Source organism: Eriocheir sinensis, chromosome 27 (genome assembly GCF_024679095.1).
Source record: "Eriocheir sinensis breed Jianghai 21 chromosome 27, ASM2467909v1, whole genome shotgun sequence".
NCBI lineage: Eukaryota > Metazoa > Arthropoda > Malacostraca > Decapoda > Varunidae > Eriocheir > Eriocheir sinensis.
The window spans coordinates 17,710,850-17,729,901 of record NC_066535.1 but is presented as its reverse complement, the minus strand read 5'-3'; the positions used below and the strand labels follow the sequence as shown (position 1 = coordinate 17,729,901).

Sequence of the window (19,052 nt, the reverse complement as noted above, 5' to 3'; positions counted from 1 at the left end):
GTTCCATGCATTGGCATTTTCCTCCCTTCTCCTTTGCTGTGTACCTTTAGAACAATAAGCTATCAATCAATCAATCAATGTGAAAGGATCGCGTAGGTCTGCAAGAGGTCTATTTATAGCTACACTTTACGTAAGGGTTGGAGTGGTAATATGGCTAACCGGCGTCAGTGGCGTCAGTCGTCGGATACTTCAGCTACCGATTTTACGAAGGCTGGGCCAAGGAGTTATTTGTCAAAGATAATGAATAATATTGACTAAATCACATAGATATATGTAACATAAATTATTTTCAGACTTTTGGATCACTGCAGTCATATCAAGGCATTTGTTAACATCAATGGGATGATGATGGGACTGCCACGTCTAAATGCATTTACTAATATTTTTTTTTTAAATAAATTCTTGTTTGGAAATATTCTAAATCTTATTTTTGTAATTAAAATAGTTAAAATAATTAAACTAAGAGAAATCAGAACTGAGCTATATATATGAATAGGTACATAAGTGGTTAATTTTGCCCGTAAACTTCGACAAGTCAGTGAAGTCAGCGAGTGTTGACGTTGTGTTGTGCTGCTGACGGGAAGTGGGGCGTCGGTCCTTGTGTTGCCTGTAACGCCGAGCACACTGAAGAAGTAAGGCTCGCCCAATGCCTGCCAAACTGTACATGAAGGCAGCAACAGTCGGTGGTGGCTGCCAGGGCCACAGTGTACAGCAGCGGGCAGTCAGGGTGGTGGGGAGGGGCTGACCCCGCCGGCTGTTGGCGATGTGGCACTTGAAGAATCACACCGCTCGCTTACCTATGAAGGCTGACCTGTGAACAGATAGCGGGGAATTAAGAAGTAACTTATTGCAATGTCCCCCACCCATGGAGGTATAAGTGGGGGAGTCGACATCAGCCCTGATCAATGAAGCCGCCGAACTGTCATTTTTAGGGCCGCAAGGTAGTAGACCCCTGTCAGGCGTTGTCGGGTCAGGCTCCCCCTTAATGGGCACGTCCAGGCTCGCCCACCTGGATTTCCGCGGCTGTATGGATTGATCATAGTAGACTTTTAATTCAGATAAAGTGTCGCTAAGTGTTACTAATAGGTGAAGTAATGGATGTGAGGTTTTCATGTGTCAGGTGTTGTCAGGTCAGGCTCGCCCTCCTGGATTTCCGCGGCTGCATGGATTGATCACAGTAGACTCTTTTAATTCAGATAATCAAAGTGTCGCTGAGTGCTACTAATAGGTGAAGTAATGGAAATGAGGTTTTCTAGTGTGAGGTATAGTTTACTGGTGAGATTTTCTGTCTTGCAAAGGGGGTGGGCTTGATATAAGCATTATTCCAGAGGTACACCTGCCCCACTGTGAAGGACATCTTTGTGCCATATGAAGTACTTATTACACATGATATTTATTCATGTTTTACAAAATTTTATTTACAGGAGCAGCAATGGGGACTCAGGAGCAGCCTTGCTACACCCTCATACAGGGCCCGACAGACACTGAGCAGCCCTCAGAAATGCAGCTCAAACAAGATTTAGGTAATTATACTTTTCATGTTTAAATAAACTTGTGTTATGAAATTGTTGTTGTCAGTGATTTAAATGATCTCTTGCCAGAGGATAAAACTGAGAAGGGAATTAGTAATCAAAAAATACTTTTTCATATACTTTTCAAGGCTTCAAATAATTTGTGGAGTACTCCACATAATAGTCTCTGGCAAATGGTTGAGAAACCCTTGGCTCAGTAAGTTCGAAGAAAACAATAATTGTTCAATCATGCATAAGTTCCCAAAGTTATGCCATTATCAAAACTTTTCATCAGAGGCTGTTGTGCCTGTGCCTTTTCTTTTCAGAAAATGGTGACATTCCTGTCAAAACTGCTGCTCTGAAGAAAGTTATACAACTGATCCTGAATGGGGAGCGCCTTCCAGCCATACTCATGACAGTGATCCGCTTTGTGATGCCCCTGGAGGACCACACAATTAAAAAGCTTCTACTTGTGTTCTGGGAGATTGTTCCCAAGACAACCTCGGATGGCAAGCTCCTACAACAGATGATCCTTGTCTGCGATGCTTATAGGAAGGTGTGTTTTGGTAGCTCCAAGATTTTAAACCACTCGGAATTGTTTTGGTATTTCTTCCTTTTGATCTAACTTTGAGGATAGTATTTTACAAGACTTTATGTTTAATACTTACTGTCTAGTTTTACTTACTAATTCCGCCTGTTATTACCCAGGATTTGTCTCACCCAAATGAGTTCATCCGAGGATCCACTTTAAGATTCCTCTGTAAGCTGAAGGAACCAGAGTTGCTAGAGCCTCTGATGCCTACCATCCGCACCTGCCTTGAACACAGGCACTCCTATGTGCGCAGAAATGCTGTGCTTGCAATTTTCACCATTTACAAGTAAGTTTTTATTCATTATGCAGATTCAGACACTTAAAATGTTGCATTCATATGTAGCTCATTGGATATTTATAAGCTAATCACTTATTTTTCCTCAGGAACTTTGACTTCTTAATTCCTGATGCACCTGAACTTATCTCAAACTTCTTGGAAGGAGAACAAGATATGTCTTGTAAGAGGAATGCTTTCATGATGCTGATACACGCTGACCAAGAGCGGGCATTAAATTATCTTTCCACCTGTATTGATCAAGTGAACTCTTTTGGGGACATCCTTCAGCTGGTCATTGTAGAACTCATTTATAAGGTAAGAGATTAAGTTATCTTTATTTTTCTCTTCTAATGTGCATTTTATTGAACTCCCTCAGTGAGTTTACCATGCCAAAGGCTGCTGTGATAGTTTATTGTCATTCTTGAAATCAGTCCTTACCAGTAAATTTTTAAAGCATTATCAACTTTCAACTTTCTGATCACTTGTATGGATTCCACATGTGGCATTCTACTGGTGATCTCACTTTCCCAACTGACTCCTGTTTATCCTCTCTTAGCCATTTTAGTGAGACTTTCCAGTTGCCTTAAACATTTTGAAAATCTTTGCAAGTGTATGAGGGCAGAATTGAGAGAGAGGATATCCAGTTGACTGAATCAATAAAGTGAATGGGAGAGAGTTGGTTGGCAGGTGAGAGATTGAGTGTGCTGAGAGGAAGTGCCAGAAAGGTAACATTGGGGTTGCTTCTTCCATGGCCTCTCCCTTAGGCAAAATTCATGTTTGGGAACAGATGCAGATTGATTGATATGTATTTTTTGTATGGTGTGGGCATATGTAGTGCATAGGCATGTTTTGAAGGTTATATTCAAAGGTTGTGGTTGTTGCAGGTGTGTCATGCTAACCCAGGGGAGAGGGCACGATTCATAAGATGCATCTACAACCTCCTCAACTCTAGCAGTCCTGCTGTCCGCTATGAAGCTGCTGGCACCCTGGTTACACTCTCCTCTGCTCCAACAGCCATCAAGGTCAGTCTTGTAGGCACTTGTTATTTGTGACTGTCATTTTTGTTTATCTAACTGCTTTCACATGCAACTTTACATGTTTTTAACTTACGTTTGCTGCTCTCCAAAACTGATATCTCCTTATCTCACTCGACATTGTGAATAAATTAAGATAGATGCAAGTACAACTAGACTGTACCAAAATTTTCCATGCTATTGATTTATAAGAATAGAACAAGCTTTTGATCTATTTGTATTTTAGCAATATGGAATAATTCAAGACAGGCAAGAATTGACTTCCCACTAGTGGTGGATGAGTAAAACAGGATTCTCAGTCATATAGTGAGTGCCAATACAATAGATGCCTTCAAGAAAAAGTTAGATAAATTCATGGACAATGAGGATAGGTGGTGATAGGTAGGGTTAGGATCACAGGAGCTGCTTTTGGTAGCCATACCTGCCTCTTGCAGACTTATTATGTTATTATAAATACCTTGTATTACTTAATAATTCATAACTGGTCAAGTGGTAATGTTTATGGTCATACATCTGTTATTCTGCAGGCCGCAGCAAACTGTTACATTGAGCTGATTGTGAAGGAGAGTGATAACAATGTCAAGCTGATTGTCCTTGACCGTCTGGTAGCCCTGAAAGACACACCACAGAAAGAAAAAATATTGCAGGAGTTGGCTATGGATGTCTTGCGCATCCTCTCCACTCCTGACCTTGAAGTCCGCAAAAAAACTCTAAACCTGGGTAGGTTGGATGATATATATATATATATATATATATATATATATATATATATATATATATATATATATATATATATATATATATATATATATATATATATATATATATATATATATATATATCTGTGTGTGTGTAATTTTTTTTTTTAATATAATTTACTTTTATTTCTTTGTAAAATATGGAGTTAAGAATACAGTATTGAGTAGCAGCCATCATTAATTCTTTAATACACATTTCATTTAGTTGATAAGAACAAGTACACCTTCATGATTTCTCTGTCATGAAATTATTCTACTGCCATGTTTTTTTTTAAGCTTTATAGTGTTACTAAAGCTGTTTTGGGGGAGTTCATCATCTCTAACCCACAACCAGATTTTATGCTCATACTCTCTGTGGGACTTTGCAAAATTTATAGTATGCTCTCTTGCCTTCTAAGATACTATTGCTTTACTCTCTCTTACATATACTTTCAGCTAGCTTCTCTTAATCCTTATAATTTGAGTATGTTAGAAATGGAGCTCACTGTAAATGATTTAAATTTATATATTGTTTTCAGGACTAGATTTGCTTGACTAAAATTTTGTTTTTTCATTAGAGTTTTTTTGTGTCTCCACATCAATAATGTGAAGTTGTATGTACTGTTTCTTCTGTCAAGTGGAATGCTAGGACTGGGATCATATTGGTAGTGTGTGTTGCAATTAGTCTGAATTGGACTCTGAAGATTTATCTTCCATTGGCAGCCCTGGAGCTTGTGACCATGCGCTCTGTGAATGAAATGGTAGAGGTGCTGAAGAAGGAGGTGGGCAAGACACACAACACAGTTGAGCACGAGGACACAGGGAAGTAAGTATAAAGAAAGAGTAAGGGGCTTTGTTTCCCTAGTTTTACATGGTATTGCCATGTGTTGCATTATATTTCTTGTATCTGGTGAAGGCTGGTGCATTTTGCATATCTAGTCCCCATAAAGCTAATAATTTAATTACTTATCAGGTATCGGCAGCTGCTTGTTCGTACGTTGCACACGATTAGCATGAAGTTCCCAGAAGTTGCAGCAAATGTCATCCCAATCCTGATGGATTTCCTTTCGGACAACAATGAACTTGCTGCCACTGATGTGTTGGTATTTGTGAGGGAAGCCATTCAGAGGTTTGAGGTTAGTTAAAACTAGGCCCCTACTTTATATTATATGAAACACTGTCAAATGTATCTGGCTTGCAAAGTTAAGAAAAGGAATTAAGTTTTTGTCCTGAATTATGTTACTAGAAAAAAATTTCCTGTCACAAAATGTATTTGAAGCTTAACAAATTTTCCCCCAGGGACTACGTGCTCAGATCATTGAGCGCCTCCTGTCTGCCTTGCCAACCATCTGTTCTGTCACTGTCCATTGTCACACCCTGTGGATCCTGGGAGAGTATGCCTCAACAGCTGGTAAGACAAGGCACTATGACTTTACCCAATAATTTATTTCTTTGTCACCATACATGTTTCTTTAAACATTAAAAGAATTGTAAAAATAGGAAGAGAAGCAGCTGACAGAGCTCCTGTTCAGAAATTTTTAGAAATCATTGACAAAACTATTCATGATCCCAAACTTATATGGACACCTATTCACTAGATCCCTTAGTTTTACAATCATAATTATTCTGCATAATCTAATTAGTAGTGGGTCTTACATGGAATTTTTTCCTTATTTCCAAAGGAGAGATCTTGGGGGTTGTATCATCTGTTCGTGGAAGCCTTGGAGATCTGCCTATTGTAGAGGATGAGATGCGAAAGGCCGCAGGTGAGGCAGGAGAAGAGGAAGGAGCTGGAGAAAAGGCCGTGCATCATCAGCAGCAACAACAGCGGGTTACAGCTGATGGAACTTATGCTACTCAGTCTGCCTTCTCATCAACTACGTAAGTAAATCTTTTTTCATTCCTGGAGCTGGTGGCACTTTTCAAGATTTTTCATCTCCTAGAATGGTTTTGGCATCCTTCTCCACTGTTAGCCAGGTTATGTCTCCCTCTTAGTGGGAAACTGACGGATGGCAAGTGTGTTAGAGGACCATTTAGGCACTGGCTGAAATTAGGAAAAATTTGCTACACCCTTGAAAAAAAATGCTGAAGCATCAGAAATTACAATTACAAAAGAAAAAATCAGAATATATCTGTGAATATTATAGTCATTGCTGAAGGTCACAGCATTCTCATCCATTGGTTCCACCTTCATAAAATGTGGCAGTGTGTGTATTATCATGAAGTGGTGGTGGTGGGCAGTCTGTGCTTTTGAAAAGGATTTTTTTATATGTTTTAGCCTATGGAACAGTAGGCTTTCGTGGTGGGGCCTGGTGGTTAGCCCAGTCTGTAATGACACAGGCGTGTTTTGTATTTTTTTTGTGCTTTTTTTTTATACTTTTTCAGATGTAAGTTAGTCTTGTGTTTCTTTCTCTGTAGTGACATTTTATATTCTCAGATCAAAGAGCAAGGCTGATGACCGACCTCCTCTGAGGAAGTACCTCCTGGAGGGAAACTTTTATCTGGGAGCTGTCATTGGCAACACACTCGTCAAGCTGGCATTCAGGTAAGACGTGTGTGGTTACTCAGTGCTTGGAGAATGAGTTTATGCTAATGCTTTTTGTTGTTCTTTACTTTAATGACAAGGAAAATTTTTCATGCTCAAAGCCAAAAACATTATGTATGAAAAATAATTTTCTTTACTCTTTGATTGTTCTTATGTTGCATACATAAGTTTTTACAAATATATGTAATTTGTTTTTCTATTTCCAGGTACATTTCAATGGAAGCACATCCAAGCAAGCAGAATTCTTTTTGTGCTGAGGTGATGCTGGTGATTTCATCCATTGTTCATCTAGGCAAGTCTGGCCTGCCTCAAAAATCCATGACTGAAGACGATTACGACCGCATGATGCTGTGCTTGCAGGTTAGTTGAGGAACATTCATAGCGCTGCACTAAGAAAAAAGTATCTTGATCCTTTCTCATATATAGTGACTTGTGAAACTGGGCAAGGTAATTGTCAAAAAAGTCTTGAACTCATTAAGCAAACAAAAGAACTCAGCTTTGACTAGAGTATTTTCTTTAATTTATCATTGATGTAACAATTTATAATTTAATGCCTGATTTGTATTATTCATCACAGGTTGTCTCAGAGCGCACACCCAGCCTGGCCTCGGTGTTCACAGAGCAGTGTCGCACGGCTTTGTCGCACATGCTTCTGGCAAAGACCGAGGAAGAAGAGGCTCAGCGTCGTGACCGCAAATCCACAAAAGTCATTGAACATGTCGATGACCACATCGCATTTTCACACTTGACTAAAGGCAGTGACATATCTTCAGCTGATGACATATTTGATCTCTCCATGTCCATGGCTGTTAGTGGAGGGAAGAAGGAAGGTGTGGATCTGAGCACAAGCAAATTAAGCAAGGTAAAAATGCATATTTATTCATTAAAATGAAATATATTACAGTGTTCTGCAGGCATTACTTCTCAGGGTATCATACTTTGTTTATATATCTGAATAGTAATCTCTTGAAGATTGTGATATACTAAATGTTTGAAACTTTATTACATGAAAATATAAAAGTGCCATATCTGTCACATTAAAATATACTTTTACACATTTTGTTTTCCACAGGTGACACAACTCACTGGATTCAGCGATCCTGTGTATGCCGAGGCATATGTGCACATCAACCAGTATGACATTGTTTTGGATGTTCTCATTGTGAATCAAACTTCAGACACACTACAAAACTGTACCCTTGAGCTGGCCACTCTTGGAGACCTGAAGCTGGTTGAAAAACCCCAGCCAGTTGTTCTTGCACCTCATGATTTCTGCAATATTAAAGCTAATGTCAAGGTTGCCTCAACAGAAAATGGATTTATCTTCGGCAACATAGGTATGTATCTTTAAAGTTAACTTAAGAGAGCTGAAGGTTGCATTTGTCCTTAACAGTTTTCTGTGTATATGTTATACTTTCTTTTCCAATCATCAAATAGGTGAATTCAGTTAAATCTTAGGAAACACTATGGAGGCATAGTAGATTATTCCTCATGCAGCTATGAAAGCTTCTTAAATGATAACCACCATGGGTTTGTGAGGTCAGTCCCTCTCAGATTTAAATTTTAATAGTCTTGCATAGTCCACATATGCTTCTGTGTACATTTTGAAACTAACTGTAATCCATTATGCAGAGGCTAATTGGGGAGTAAAAAAGTAAAAGGTTGTCCTCCAGTTTGAGAAAATTGTTGAAAGGGACCATATCTATAACTTCATCCAGCTGTATCATAGAGGCCAGTTCCCATTTAGTTGCCTTTTTTACAGTGCAGGACAAATCAGACTTGATTCCACGTTTCAGGGATATATCATTGTCTCTATTAGGAAAATCACGGTCTTTAAATTTAATCCCATTTTGAAAGCTTGGATATGCAATATTTGGTCAAATTGGTCTTGAAAGGTTAGGTTATGGTGTTGTAGGTTAGGCTAGATAAGAAAGTACGTACTATATGAAAGTTTTTCAGGACAAGAGAATCACAGAACACAGGAACCTACTTCATATTACTGTATCTGTAATGCAATTTCTTTATACAAGCCTTACAGTCCTTTGCCCAAAACAGCTAATTTTACTTCATGAATCAAGACTTAATGCTCCTCTACCTCACAGTGTATGATGTGAAAGGCTCAACTAGTGACCGCAATGTTGTCATCCTCAACGATATCCATGTGGATATAATGGACTACATCGTGCCAGCCACATGCACTGACCTTGAATTCCGCCAGATGTGGACAGAATTTGAGTGGGAAAACAAAGTAAATATAACTTCAGTTTTACAGCAGAACTTTTTGAATACTCACCCACCATAACGTACCTTCTGTGACTGGAGCCTTATGGTTATAAAAAAATAAATTAATTCTGAACATCTTTATTTTACATATGGAGACATGCAGATCAAATATAGCTAGTGTTTAGAAAGAAAGCAATCATTGTCAAACATGAGACTTCTCCATAACATTTCAATCAATGACCTTACTATTTGTGATAGCTGATGTTTTGAATATTGCTTATGCAAGTGATTGAGCGGGTATGTTTTTTTTATCTTGGGAAAAAACTCAAATTATGATATCACACTATCTGAGTAAGGTTGTGATGCAAATTTGAAATATCAGTGAAAATATTATATTTTCAGGTGACAGTCAACACCCAGATGACTGAGCTAAAGGCCTACCTTGACTACCTTTGCAAGTCTACCAACATGAAGTGCCTCACCCCTGAAAAGGCGCTCAGTGGCACTGGAGACTACATGGCTGCCAACCTTTATGCTCATTCTATCTTTGGGGAGGATGCATTGGCCAACTTGTCCATTGAAAAGCCTCTAGACAACCCTGAATCCCCAGTGACTGGCCACATAAGGATTCGTGCCAAGAGTCAGGTAGGCATCTTGAAACCTGTGGATATTTACTGATACTGTCTGATATGAACAGGTCATCATCATCTTTAGCCATTACTAGTCCACTGTAGGACAAATGCTTTTTCTATCATTCTAACCTCTGTCTAATGTTGTGTACTCTCTCTATCTTGCTGTGTCAAATTAATCTCTCCAGCTGTTTCTGTCTGTCTGTCCTGATTTCTGGGTTGCCACTCTTGATTTTAGGTAGGGGCTGACCTGTCTGGGTGAGTAATGCAGCACACTCAACCACCCTGAGCTGTTTCTTTCCCTCTTCTTGAATAGCTCTTCTCTATTCGATGTCCAAGAAAATCTCAAGATGCAACCCTCCAGGGTCCCATCTCGAAAAACTGAGGGACCAGGTGTGTGTTCAGTTTGATCCTGTTCATATGGTTGTTTCTGTATGAAAAAATACCGAGTTGAGGAGACCAAGGGGACACCCATCTAACTCATGGCCGGGGCAAGTTGATCGATCCTGCCGAGCGGGGCTTGGAAAGGAAAGGGCAGATGCATGGAGGCTGGCTTGGGGGGGGTCTCTCGGTAATGGAGGCTGTAGGAAAATGAAGTGAAGGGGTGCTTGGTGTATGCTCCCTGTTAGGTAGTACTGGATGTAATAGACCCTAAGGCCAGGTTGATATGCCCTTAACCCTAGCCCTGCCACATGTTTGCTATGTGTGGCATCCATGTAAGGCTGGGAGAAAGGAGTTCTGGAGGTTGAGCGATGTTGCAGTCATGTGTTGTGGCTAGCAACACCTCTTTGGTTTCTTACTCTTGCCAAGACGGGTGAGGCCTCTCCTGGCTCAGAGAGGTCAATCGGCTAGTCTCCATTACCCTGAACCAAGTTAACAAACTAAGTAATGGAGTGCATACTTCAGCGGACTTGCATCCCTAGAGATCTTGTAGACAAGGTGGATTGCTGAGAGAGCTGTTAGATTCTTCACGTTGGTGTCACACTCCTACTTCTTGAGGGTGTTGAACATTGTGATCCGTGTCAGGTAATGTTACTCTCCAAAATGCTTTATGTGCTGGCTGGAGGGGGAGATGCTGTGCACACAGTGGCGAGACAATCCAGCTGTCAGTCAATCTTCAGGAGCTGTTTTCTGGGGAGAAGGAAGATGTATGTCAAATCATTTAATTAAGGAATCTAAATCATATCAAGATTTTTTCTTCTGAATTACTGGTGTTTGGAAGTGATTACTAATGATTTTTTGTAATTACAGGGAATGGCTATCAGCCTGGGAGACAGAGTCAACAAGGTGCAAAAGGCAACTATAAAATCAGTTGGTGCCTGAGCAGAAGAAAGTCTCATTGCACAATGGATGGTAGTGTTAAGAGTTATGTCACTGTTGCTCCCAATGCATCATTTTAGGATTGCAAAAACCTGACATTAAGCTATGTATGGCATTCCTACATCTTTATTGTTATAAAAAAAGGTAATTTTTATGTTGGTGCTTAGGGTTTCTAGAGATTTATTTCCTTATAAGTATTGTATTATTTAATTCAGCTGTTAACATAATTGTAAAACTTGTTTTTTAGATTGAAAGAGAAACCTAGTGTAATAAATATGAAATATATCAGCCATTACATGGGTAATATTTATCACTGGTTTAGTTTTTCATTAAAATGTGTAAATCTCTTGAAAAATTTGCTTTGCCCTTTTCATGGTTTCATGGGGAGATACAAGAAGGGTTCTCGCTCACCACAGACAGGCTCAAGAGCCATGATATGGAGATGCGCTCTAAGGGCCTATAAATGTGAAAAAAAAAAAAAAGAAGAAGTCTGAAATCTAGGAAGGACAAGGAAGAAACAATTATTGGTAAGTTAACAAACAAAAATAACTTATTTTTAAAAAAATTGTAATAATTCCTCTCTCTCGCCGCTGCTGCGCTTGCTTCAAACGATGCAAATGAGCAAAGCAATGCACCCGTCTACGTCCATCCCTGGTGGGTTTCTCTTCTCTTCTCTGCATTGTCATATGCACACATATGCACACACAAAAAACAAAAAAAGTTTAGAAAACGCCTCGTGTGAACGGTCGTGAATCTGACGCAACGCGCGTTAGAAACGCCTCGTGTAAACAGGCCCTAAGGCCACATACATCTATAGTGTATGCATCCAACTTTGCCTTGTGTGCAGCATCAAGATCAATTGAACTACATTTAAAGTATTGTGCAACTGGCCCATTGAAAGAGGTGTGCTGTTTATAAAACCTTTGAGCATGCAAATCCCAGGAGAAGATTACAAAGGATGCAAAAGTATGAGCAGACAAAGCTGGCCAGTCCTCCAAAATCATGGCCTTGACAAATCCCTGAACAACCTAACAACCATACAATGCCTTGGGGAACTAAACATCACATTCGTTCTTGGTATATTTGTAATAATGGCGGAGCTAAATTTCACCTTTATCACCTTAATAGGTGAGTAGGTATTCACGACTTTCCACAACTTTCACGCCACTTATATCACAGAAACATGTGGTGCTTCTTTTCATATTGCTTTACTATACGAACCACTTAACAACTCAACGACCATACGCTACTTTGGCGGGGTCACTGAGTCAGGACGAGTAATTAGCTACGCCATTTACAGAACGATTTTTTCCACTATTCAATAAAATGTGATGAGGTGCTTACTTGCTCTGAAACCAACATGCGCTTAGTTATGCAACCCTAAGCTACACCAGGTGGCCAAGGAGGTAAATATTATTCTCAGTGACAGTGACAAGTGCAAAGGTTAAGACCAAACTAGGCCTGGCGGCAATATGGGTAGCCTACATGTAAAAACGCTCGTTGTCTTTATCTTATCCCAATGAAAGGGTTATAAATAAAGTGACGTAGCTGTTGCAATAGAGTGAGGTTTTTTCCCCACATAACTGGTGGAACAGGCTATAGAATGGGTCTATATGGCGCAAGATATTCCCCTTGATATGGCCTGACGGGCGGACTTGTTAACGCACCGACGGGGATCCACTTGCCTCTGACCAAGTCCATAAATCCTCAAGACCACGGGCAGGTGAAAGTCTCGATCAACCAACAGGAATCTGACTTCGTGGGGTACATTTCACTTAATTCCATAGTTCACACGTCAATTACATACATGATAGACTATAATTGAGACATATTTCAGGGGCTGACCGGGCGGGCTGGAGGAGGATGGCCCGCGAGGGACGCACCGAGGCATGGCAAGGCAGGGGAAAGGCTTCAAAGGCTCACTCGTAAACAAAGCTCATGTAAATGACTCAAAATATGCACTAGAGGAAGGCGTCGGTGAAACAAACAGGTTCACTATGTATAAACGTAGCATACACATACACCCAAATGACTATATATACTGGCAAGGATAATGTATTGTACAAAATCGCGCGAGTTACTACATTTGTTACGCAGATCAAAATGAGACGGCGGGGAGTACCTAATGTTGAATCTTATACAAATATATCCACGCAATTCATTCCTCTAGTGTATCGCAGGCAGTAGTATCATGGATCGCGATACATATAGATACATAAAAAAAGATTAAAAATGATAGAAGTATATGGACAGTGAGAAGCGAAATGCGGGAACGGATGGCAAGAACATTGAGAAAAAAGAACTGCGATTATCAACGAAAGAGCGCTCCACCTCCAGCTCTGAGTGAATCTCCATGTTCATCCGCAAAACCTTAATGCTTACACGTACACTAACTGCGGCGGGTCGGTCGTGGCTCGTCGGGAAATGGCCCCTGAATGGCAGCATGTCTCCACGATGCGAGGGACTGTGATCGAACCTTAGCTACACTTAAAAATGCGGTTATCTTAAGGTCATCTCAATTTAACGATTCATTTACGCTTGAATGAAACACTTGTGCTAGTTTGCAAGTGGAAGGAGGTAGTGTGTGTGTGTGTGTGTGTGTGTGTTGGGGGGGGGGGGGGTTATACTACGTTCCAATCATAACCACTGCTACTACCTCCTCCAACTCCTCCTCCTCCTCTTCCTCCTCCGCTTCCTCCTTCTCCATACCATCACAACCATCACACATTCACAACACCTCTTCCTCTGCATTCTCATTTCCTCCTCCTCCTCCTCCTGAAAAAAAGGCTCCCTTAACCCGGCCAAGTCTAATTGTTCTCATTAGCCTACCTGCTGATGCACCCGTATCTTACCCTCCCCGCCATGCTCGCTGATTATCCTCATTAGTGGGGATATGCAAAATTAATTACCCGGCCCGGCCCCCCCAACGTTGACAAATCGCCCTTCATCCTTGTTTTATGACCATTTAGGGTGCGAGTGAATCTTAAGTCGGTCGTAAAGTGAAGGGGAGAGCGACTACCGTGCCCGCCGCGGTAATGGGTAAACGCTGCCTTCCTCTTCTGGCCTGTGATTACCGCGGCGGCACGGCGGCGATGACGGCCCGAGGGGTGGGAGGACGCGGGGCGGCATGCGGCGGGTGATGAGTGATATGACTGGCGGACGGCGATAAACTGTAGTGGGTGGAGCGGAGGATTGATGAACACTGACGATGAGCTTGTGATGACTGGAGGTGGAGGTGGTGGCAACGGAGGAAGGTGAACGCTTGATGAATGGTACAGCACGGTGATGTAAACGGTGGAGCCGAATGATGGTATGGGGCAATATTCTCAAACTTTTCGGCGCCCCAGCACACATATTTGACACGCTTTTCATAGGAGTTTTGGGCATTTCCAGGCGTAGTTTAATGGCCCTGGTGGTAGTTTAACCCTTCTTCTATGCTACGATTGTGAAAAAAGCACTTATGAAAACCCGATTGATCTCCTTTTTGACTTTTGGGAATAGTTAATGTGAGAGGTGGAAGCGTCTGAGAATACCGACAATGAAAGGCAAAGGGAGGAAGTAAGGTAGAGTTTTATGGCGGCGGTGTTCAAGGTTCATCTCCCCGTTGGCCTGAATAGAACCCATTAACCCGACACAGGGCCAGTGCAACATCCAGGTTACCACAGTTTACCTTCCCCAGGTTTCCTCAGGTACCCATTTATGGTCCATCCAGAAAGAAGAGATGAACAGCTGGGTGGGGCTGCACGTCGACTGCTACCCAAGCCGGGGTTCGAACCCAGGCCCTCAGATTTGTAGTCAGAGACGCTAATCACCACACTGCGGAAGGGAATTGATAGTTGGTTGGTGGTGAGCGGTAACATAAACGGTAAAGTAAGGGAGGTGGACCGCGAGGAACCAGCGAAAGACGATAAAATGATCGGAAAATGAGGGGAATGTTTTTTAATAGTGGCGAACGAGGAGGTGGACGCAGACGAGTAATAGCGAATGGAGATAACCGGTATGGGGTGGAGGTGCGCGATGAACAGTGACAAACGGTGATAAACGGTAATGGATGGAGGTGAACGATGAAGAACAGTGGCGAGACGGAGGTTGTGTGAGGTGAAGGGTAATGCAGCGACGAGCCCGTGCTGAGTGGCGGGTAAGTGATGACTCCCACGAGGACGACATCACGGAGCGGCGGCCAAGGTCAAGTGGGATGCATGGTACGTAATTCACCAAGGTCATGTCACGTGCTGGACTCGCGGTTGTCAGCCAGTACCCTCCACTAGAGCTTGGACTAGCATGAGTGGACAGTCGTGGCGTATTAAGTCATGGAATGTGAAACCCGAGTTAGCGAGGCAGACAATACGGTCGGTGTGTTTAAAGAAGAATATTCATCGGATTTACACACTCAAACAAATCCACACACACATACAAAAGAACATAAGAACATACCCATGCATCCACACCCATACACCCACCCACTCATACACCCACAACCATCGACTCATACACCCACACCCATCCACTCATACACCCACACCCACAACCATCGACACTCACACACCCACACCCACATGCTACCATTTGAGAGATTTTGGGTTCTATAAAAGAATAGTATACTTTTCTTACCTCGTCTGACACCACGAGATCCCTCTCCACTTGTCCGCCAGTCTCCCGGTCTGTGTTCCACCCTCCTGGCTCTTCCACTCACTGCCCTCGCTCTCGATCGGGGACGTCCGGTGATCCAGCTGAACGAGACAAAGATTCTGTGGCACTCACTTTTGTGGATCACATATACAAGAAGGATCCTGTATACTCGCTCCATTACAATGTGAACAACAGCACTCGATCAGATTATAAGCTGATGCATCTGCCCATCAGCCGGAAATGCCCTCTGCTGCCCTCTGGTGGTCAAGTGCAGAACGACCTTTGGATCACTTCAGAGTCGAGCAGAGTGTTCGAGGCGAGCGGTGACTCGAGCTTGGTTACGATACCCTAGACTAAGAGTTTTTCGGAGGTTATGACAGTGGTAGGAGGCAATGAGCTTATTTTCCTTTAATATTTGGTATATATATTTGAATTATGATAATAGTACTGTGGTGTTTGTCATTTTTAGTAACACACACACACACACACACACACACACACACACACACACACTTCCCTACACTCGTCTCTCTTGTTCTCATGCACTAGTCAGCGACGTGACCACCCCCACGACCTGGTGCGCCTGACCCCCTCCTCCCCCTGACCTCCTGATCCTCCTTTGTGACGCACTAGTTGTTCTTTGCGACCCTGCCAGCCACCCCCCCACCCACAGACCCTGCCAGCACCCCCCCCCCACACACGGACCCTGACAGCCCCTCACTCCATAGACCCTGCCAGACCCTCACCCCCCGGACCCTGCCGCCTGACCCTGTAGCAGCACCCCGGCAAGGTTTACATGGGCAGGGCCGCCGCATATCTCGAGGCAGACCAAACAGCGGAGTAAGTTTACATTGAAACTTAAACTCGAAAGAAACATTTGTCCGTTTTAAAACATTCACCTTTTAAAACCTTGGAAAGCGAGCGAATGGCTGTCGGGTCCACGAGTTAGCAGGAGAGTAAAGGCCATGAACGTGACGGTGGAAAGAACGATAACAATGCCCTGGACTAGGAAACGAACCGTGAAAATTGAGTGTGAACGTAACAGCTCCGATAAGATTATCAGCCCGAGTTTACACATCATGAACCTAATAGACAGGCTGTGCTCATGCATTCACACGAAATGGAAGAGGAAATGTTACTGTAAGAAGAACCTTTGTACACCCCAAACACAACGAACGACTGCTTAGTATAAGGGAGTAAAATAAGGTGATGAGAAAATATATCAGACTTAGTAGTGATGATGGAACTATATGAAAAAAATAAAAATATATACGTGAAAATCTTAACTTTTTGTACACCCCAAACATGACGACTACCCAGTAAAATGAAGTAGAATAATGTGGTGAAAAAAATATATCAGACTTGTAGTGAACGCTGAAGTACTATGATGGAGCTATGTGAAAAAAAAATCTATAAATCTTAACCCAAAACCTAATTTATACACTAAACCAGATGACCACCTAGCAAACAACCTCCATGAGAAATGTGGTAAAACAAGTACACTTAAAATCAAATAGTGAAAGCTAACTTACTAAACTAGGACTATAAATCTGCGTGGAAAATGTGCAGCTAAGACGAATCTGAAACTACACCAAACCAGAGGAAAGCCTAGTGAACACAATGCTTGAAAAGGCGGTCAAACAAATTTACCAGACTTTATACTGCATCCTAATTACCTTCATGGAACCACAAAAAGTAGAGATGCGTAGCTTACCTTTGATGAATTAGAAGTTAGTTAAACCAGTAGTGAAGAGGTAAGATGGTGTTGCCCACGTTGAAGCCAATACAGTGTCACCACCTGCAGATGAAGCTCCAGGGAGACAAGACAGATGGCAACGATGAAGGTCCAACGGCGGCGGTCGCAGAGGAAGAGAAAGGGTCGAGGGGCACTGACGGTCCTCTTCCCCACACACCTGTTGAGAAAATACTGATAAAAAAATAGAAAGTGTGGAAAAAGAGCAACTGAGGAGAGATTAAATTAAGCAACACAAATGGGCCACACTTATCTAGACATTTAATTTCGATAAGACATGAAATAAAATACAATTACATAAGAAAGTAAGGTAAAGTCTGGCTGAGAATGGAGATGAGGAGATGCAGCTAATGAAGAAGAAGCGAGAGGGAGATAAAGACACGTACGGCTGGAGAGAGAGGAAAGGTTAAGAGCGGAAAGAAAGGCAGGAGAGGAGAGGAAACAAAAGGGGACCAAGATTCATGGGGCACGTGGGCTGCAAACATGCACGTCCTGACTCATGGGTGTGCATCTCCATACCCCGACACACACACACACACACACACACACACACACACACACACTTGACCTCAGCCGTCTAATCTGACCTGATGTGACCTCATCTGCCCTGACCTGAACCCCCCAGAAAGAGTGCAAAGTTCACCCCTTGACTGACAGCCACGAGCGGGCCGCGGAGGGTAGTGCCCGCGTGAGGGAAGAAAGGAGGGTATTGAGAGCCATCCCTCATTGTCTGCACGGAGCGGGGCGAAGCTGGGGCGAGGTAAGATGGGGCGGGGCAGGAGGGGGCAGTGGGTGTTCGCGGGGCCCAGGGCGGTGGTGAGTGCATGGACCCCGCCAAAACGCCAATCCTCTTTGTACACGCCAACTGCTTTAAAATTACCGCCTTGTTTTCCATTACAGTGTAGCCTTCATCGCGGCTCCGGGGCACCGCCGGGAACACCGCACCTGCCCTGGCCTGTGATGCCCCGCTACGCCCCATAGCGCGCCGCAACCACACACACACACACACACACACACATCTGTCTATCTATTTATCTATCTAAAATAAATAGATAGGTAGGTGAAAATAAGGATATAGATTTACCTTTAGTTATGTATAAATAGATAAATAGATGCGAGAGAGAGAGAGAGAGAGAGAGAGAGAGAGAGAGAGAGAGAGAGAGAGAGAGAGAGAGAGAGAGAGAGAGAGAGAGAGAGAGAGAGAGAGAGAGAGAGAGAGAGAGAGAGAGAGAGAGAGAGAGAGAGAGAGAGAGAGAGAGAGAGAGAGAGAGAGAGAGAGAGAGATTTCCAACTTGTAGATCATAACATAAGCTATAAAAAAAAGGGGGGGGGGGGGGCAGTTTTTCCAGCAGCTTTCCTCGCCGCCTTCGCTTCCCCCCTGAGCGCCAAGGAGCGTCTCACCCGCCCGGCTTCGCTACCCGGCATATTTTTCACCTTAGTGGATCCTATTAACAGGTTATTACAAGCTATTTAAGGCGTATAATGACTTTGCTTCAACCTGATTTAACCTCTTGGCAAGTCTGGTCAGTTGGGTTCAGCTCCTTAACAGTTACCTTCGCCAGACTGAGGCATCACGTCAGCCTCCTCGTGGCCCGACCAGCGTGGGTCCGGACCAGGGCGGCTATATATAGTTCTGATATAGTCTTCTTGGTCTGGACTAAACAGCGCGTGTTGTGCTTAGGCCGAGTGTTTGCGTCTCCTCGGGCCACTGTTCGGGAAAGCTGAGGCAGGTGTTGGCAGTCATAACAAGCTGGACTACGTATCAGTTTCGGCCACGCCTCGCTGGGCCGCCGTGATCATGT

At 42.8% G+C, this 19,052-nt stretch overlaps 1 protein-coding gene and 1 long non-coding RNA gene across 2 annotated transcripts; one reads left to right on the top strand and one right to left on the bottom strand.

The window, feature by feature from the left end:
* Window positions 1–507: 507 nt before the first annotated feature.
* On the top strand, window positions 508–11,215 carry LOC127004212 (coatomer subunit beta-like). The gene is made up of 18 exons (XM_050871734.1): window positions 508–632; window positions 1,425–1,523; window positions 1,838–2,067; window positions 2,220–2,389; window positions 2,488–2,695; window positions 3,265–3,402; window positions 3,942–4,134; window positions 4,875–4,977; window positions 5,125–5,287; window positions 5,451–5,562; window positions 5,834–6,032; window positions 6,589–6,696; window positions 6,903–7,056; window positions 7,274–7,558; window positions 7,769–8,033; window positions 8,799–8,944; window positions 9,322–9,564; window positions 10,800–11,215. Exons 2-18 carry the CDS (start codon window positions 1,433–1,435, stop codon window positions 10,869–10,871), a joined length of 2,880 nt encoding a protein of 959 aa, XP_050727691.1. The 5' UTR covers window positions 508–632; window positions 1,425–1,432; the 3' UTR covers window positions 10,872–11,215.
* LOC127004214 (uncharacterized) lies at window positions 10,154–15,724 on the bottom strand. The gene is made up of 2 exons (XR_007757690.1): window positions 15,480–15,724; window positions 10,154–10,679 (listed from the first exon to the last, which is right to left on the bottom strand). It is a non-coding gene; the product is annotated as an uncharacterized LOC127004214 (long non-coding RNA).
* Between the last annotated feature and the right edge of the window lie 3,328 nt (window positions 15,725–19,052).

Coding starts and splice junctions, on each gene's coding strand:
- LOC127004212 (XM_050871734.1), top strand. CDS start 1,433: ATGGGGACTCAGGAGCAGCCTTGCTACACCCTCATACAGGGCCCGACA. Junction 8,945..9,321: donor AATTTGAGTGGGAAAACAAA/GTAAATATAACT, acceptor TTATATTTTCAG/GTGACAGTCAACACCCAGAT. Junction 9,565..10,799: donor GGATTCGTGCCAAGAGTCAG/GTAGGCATCTTG, acceptor TTGTAATTACAG/GGAATGGCTATCAGCCTGGG.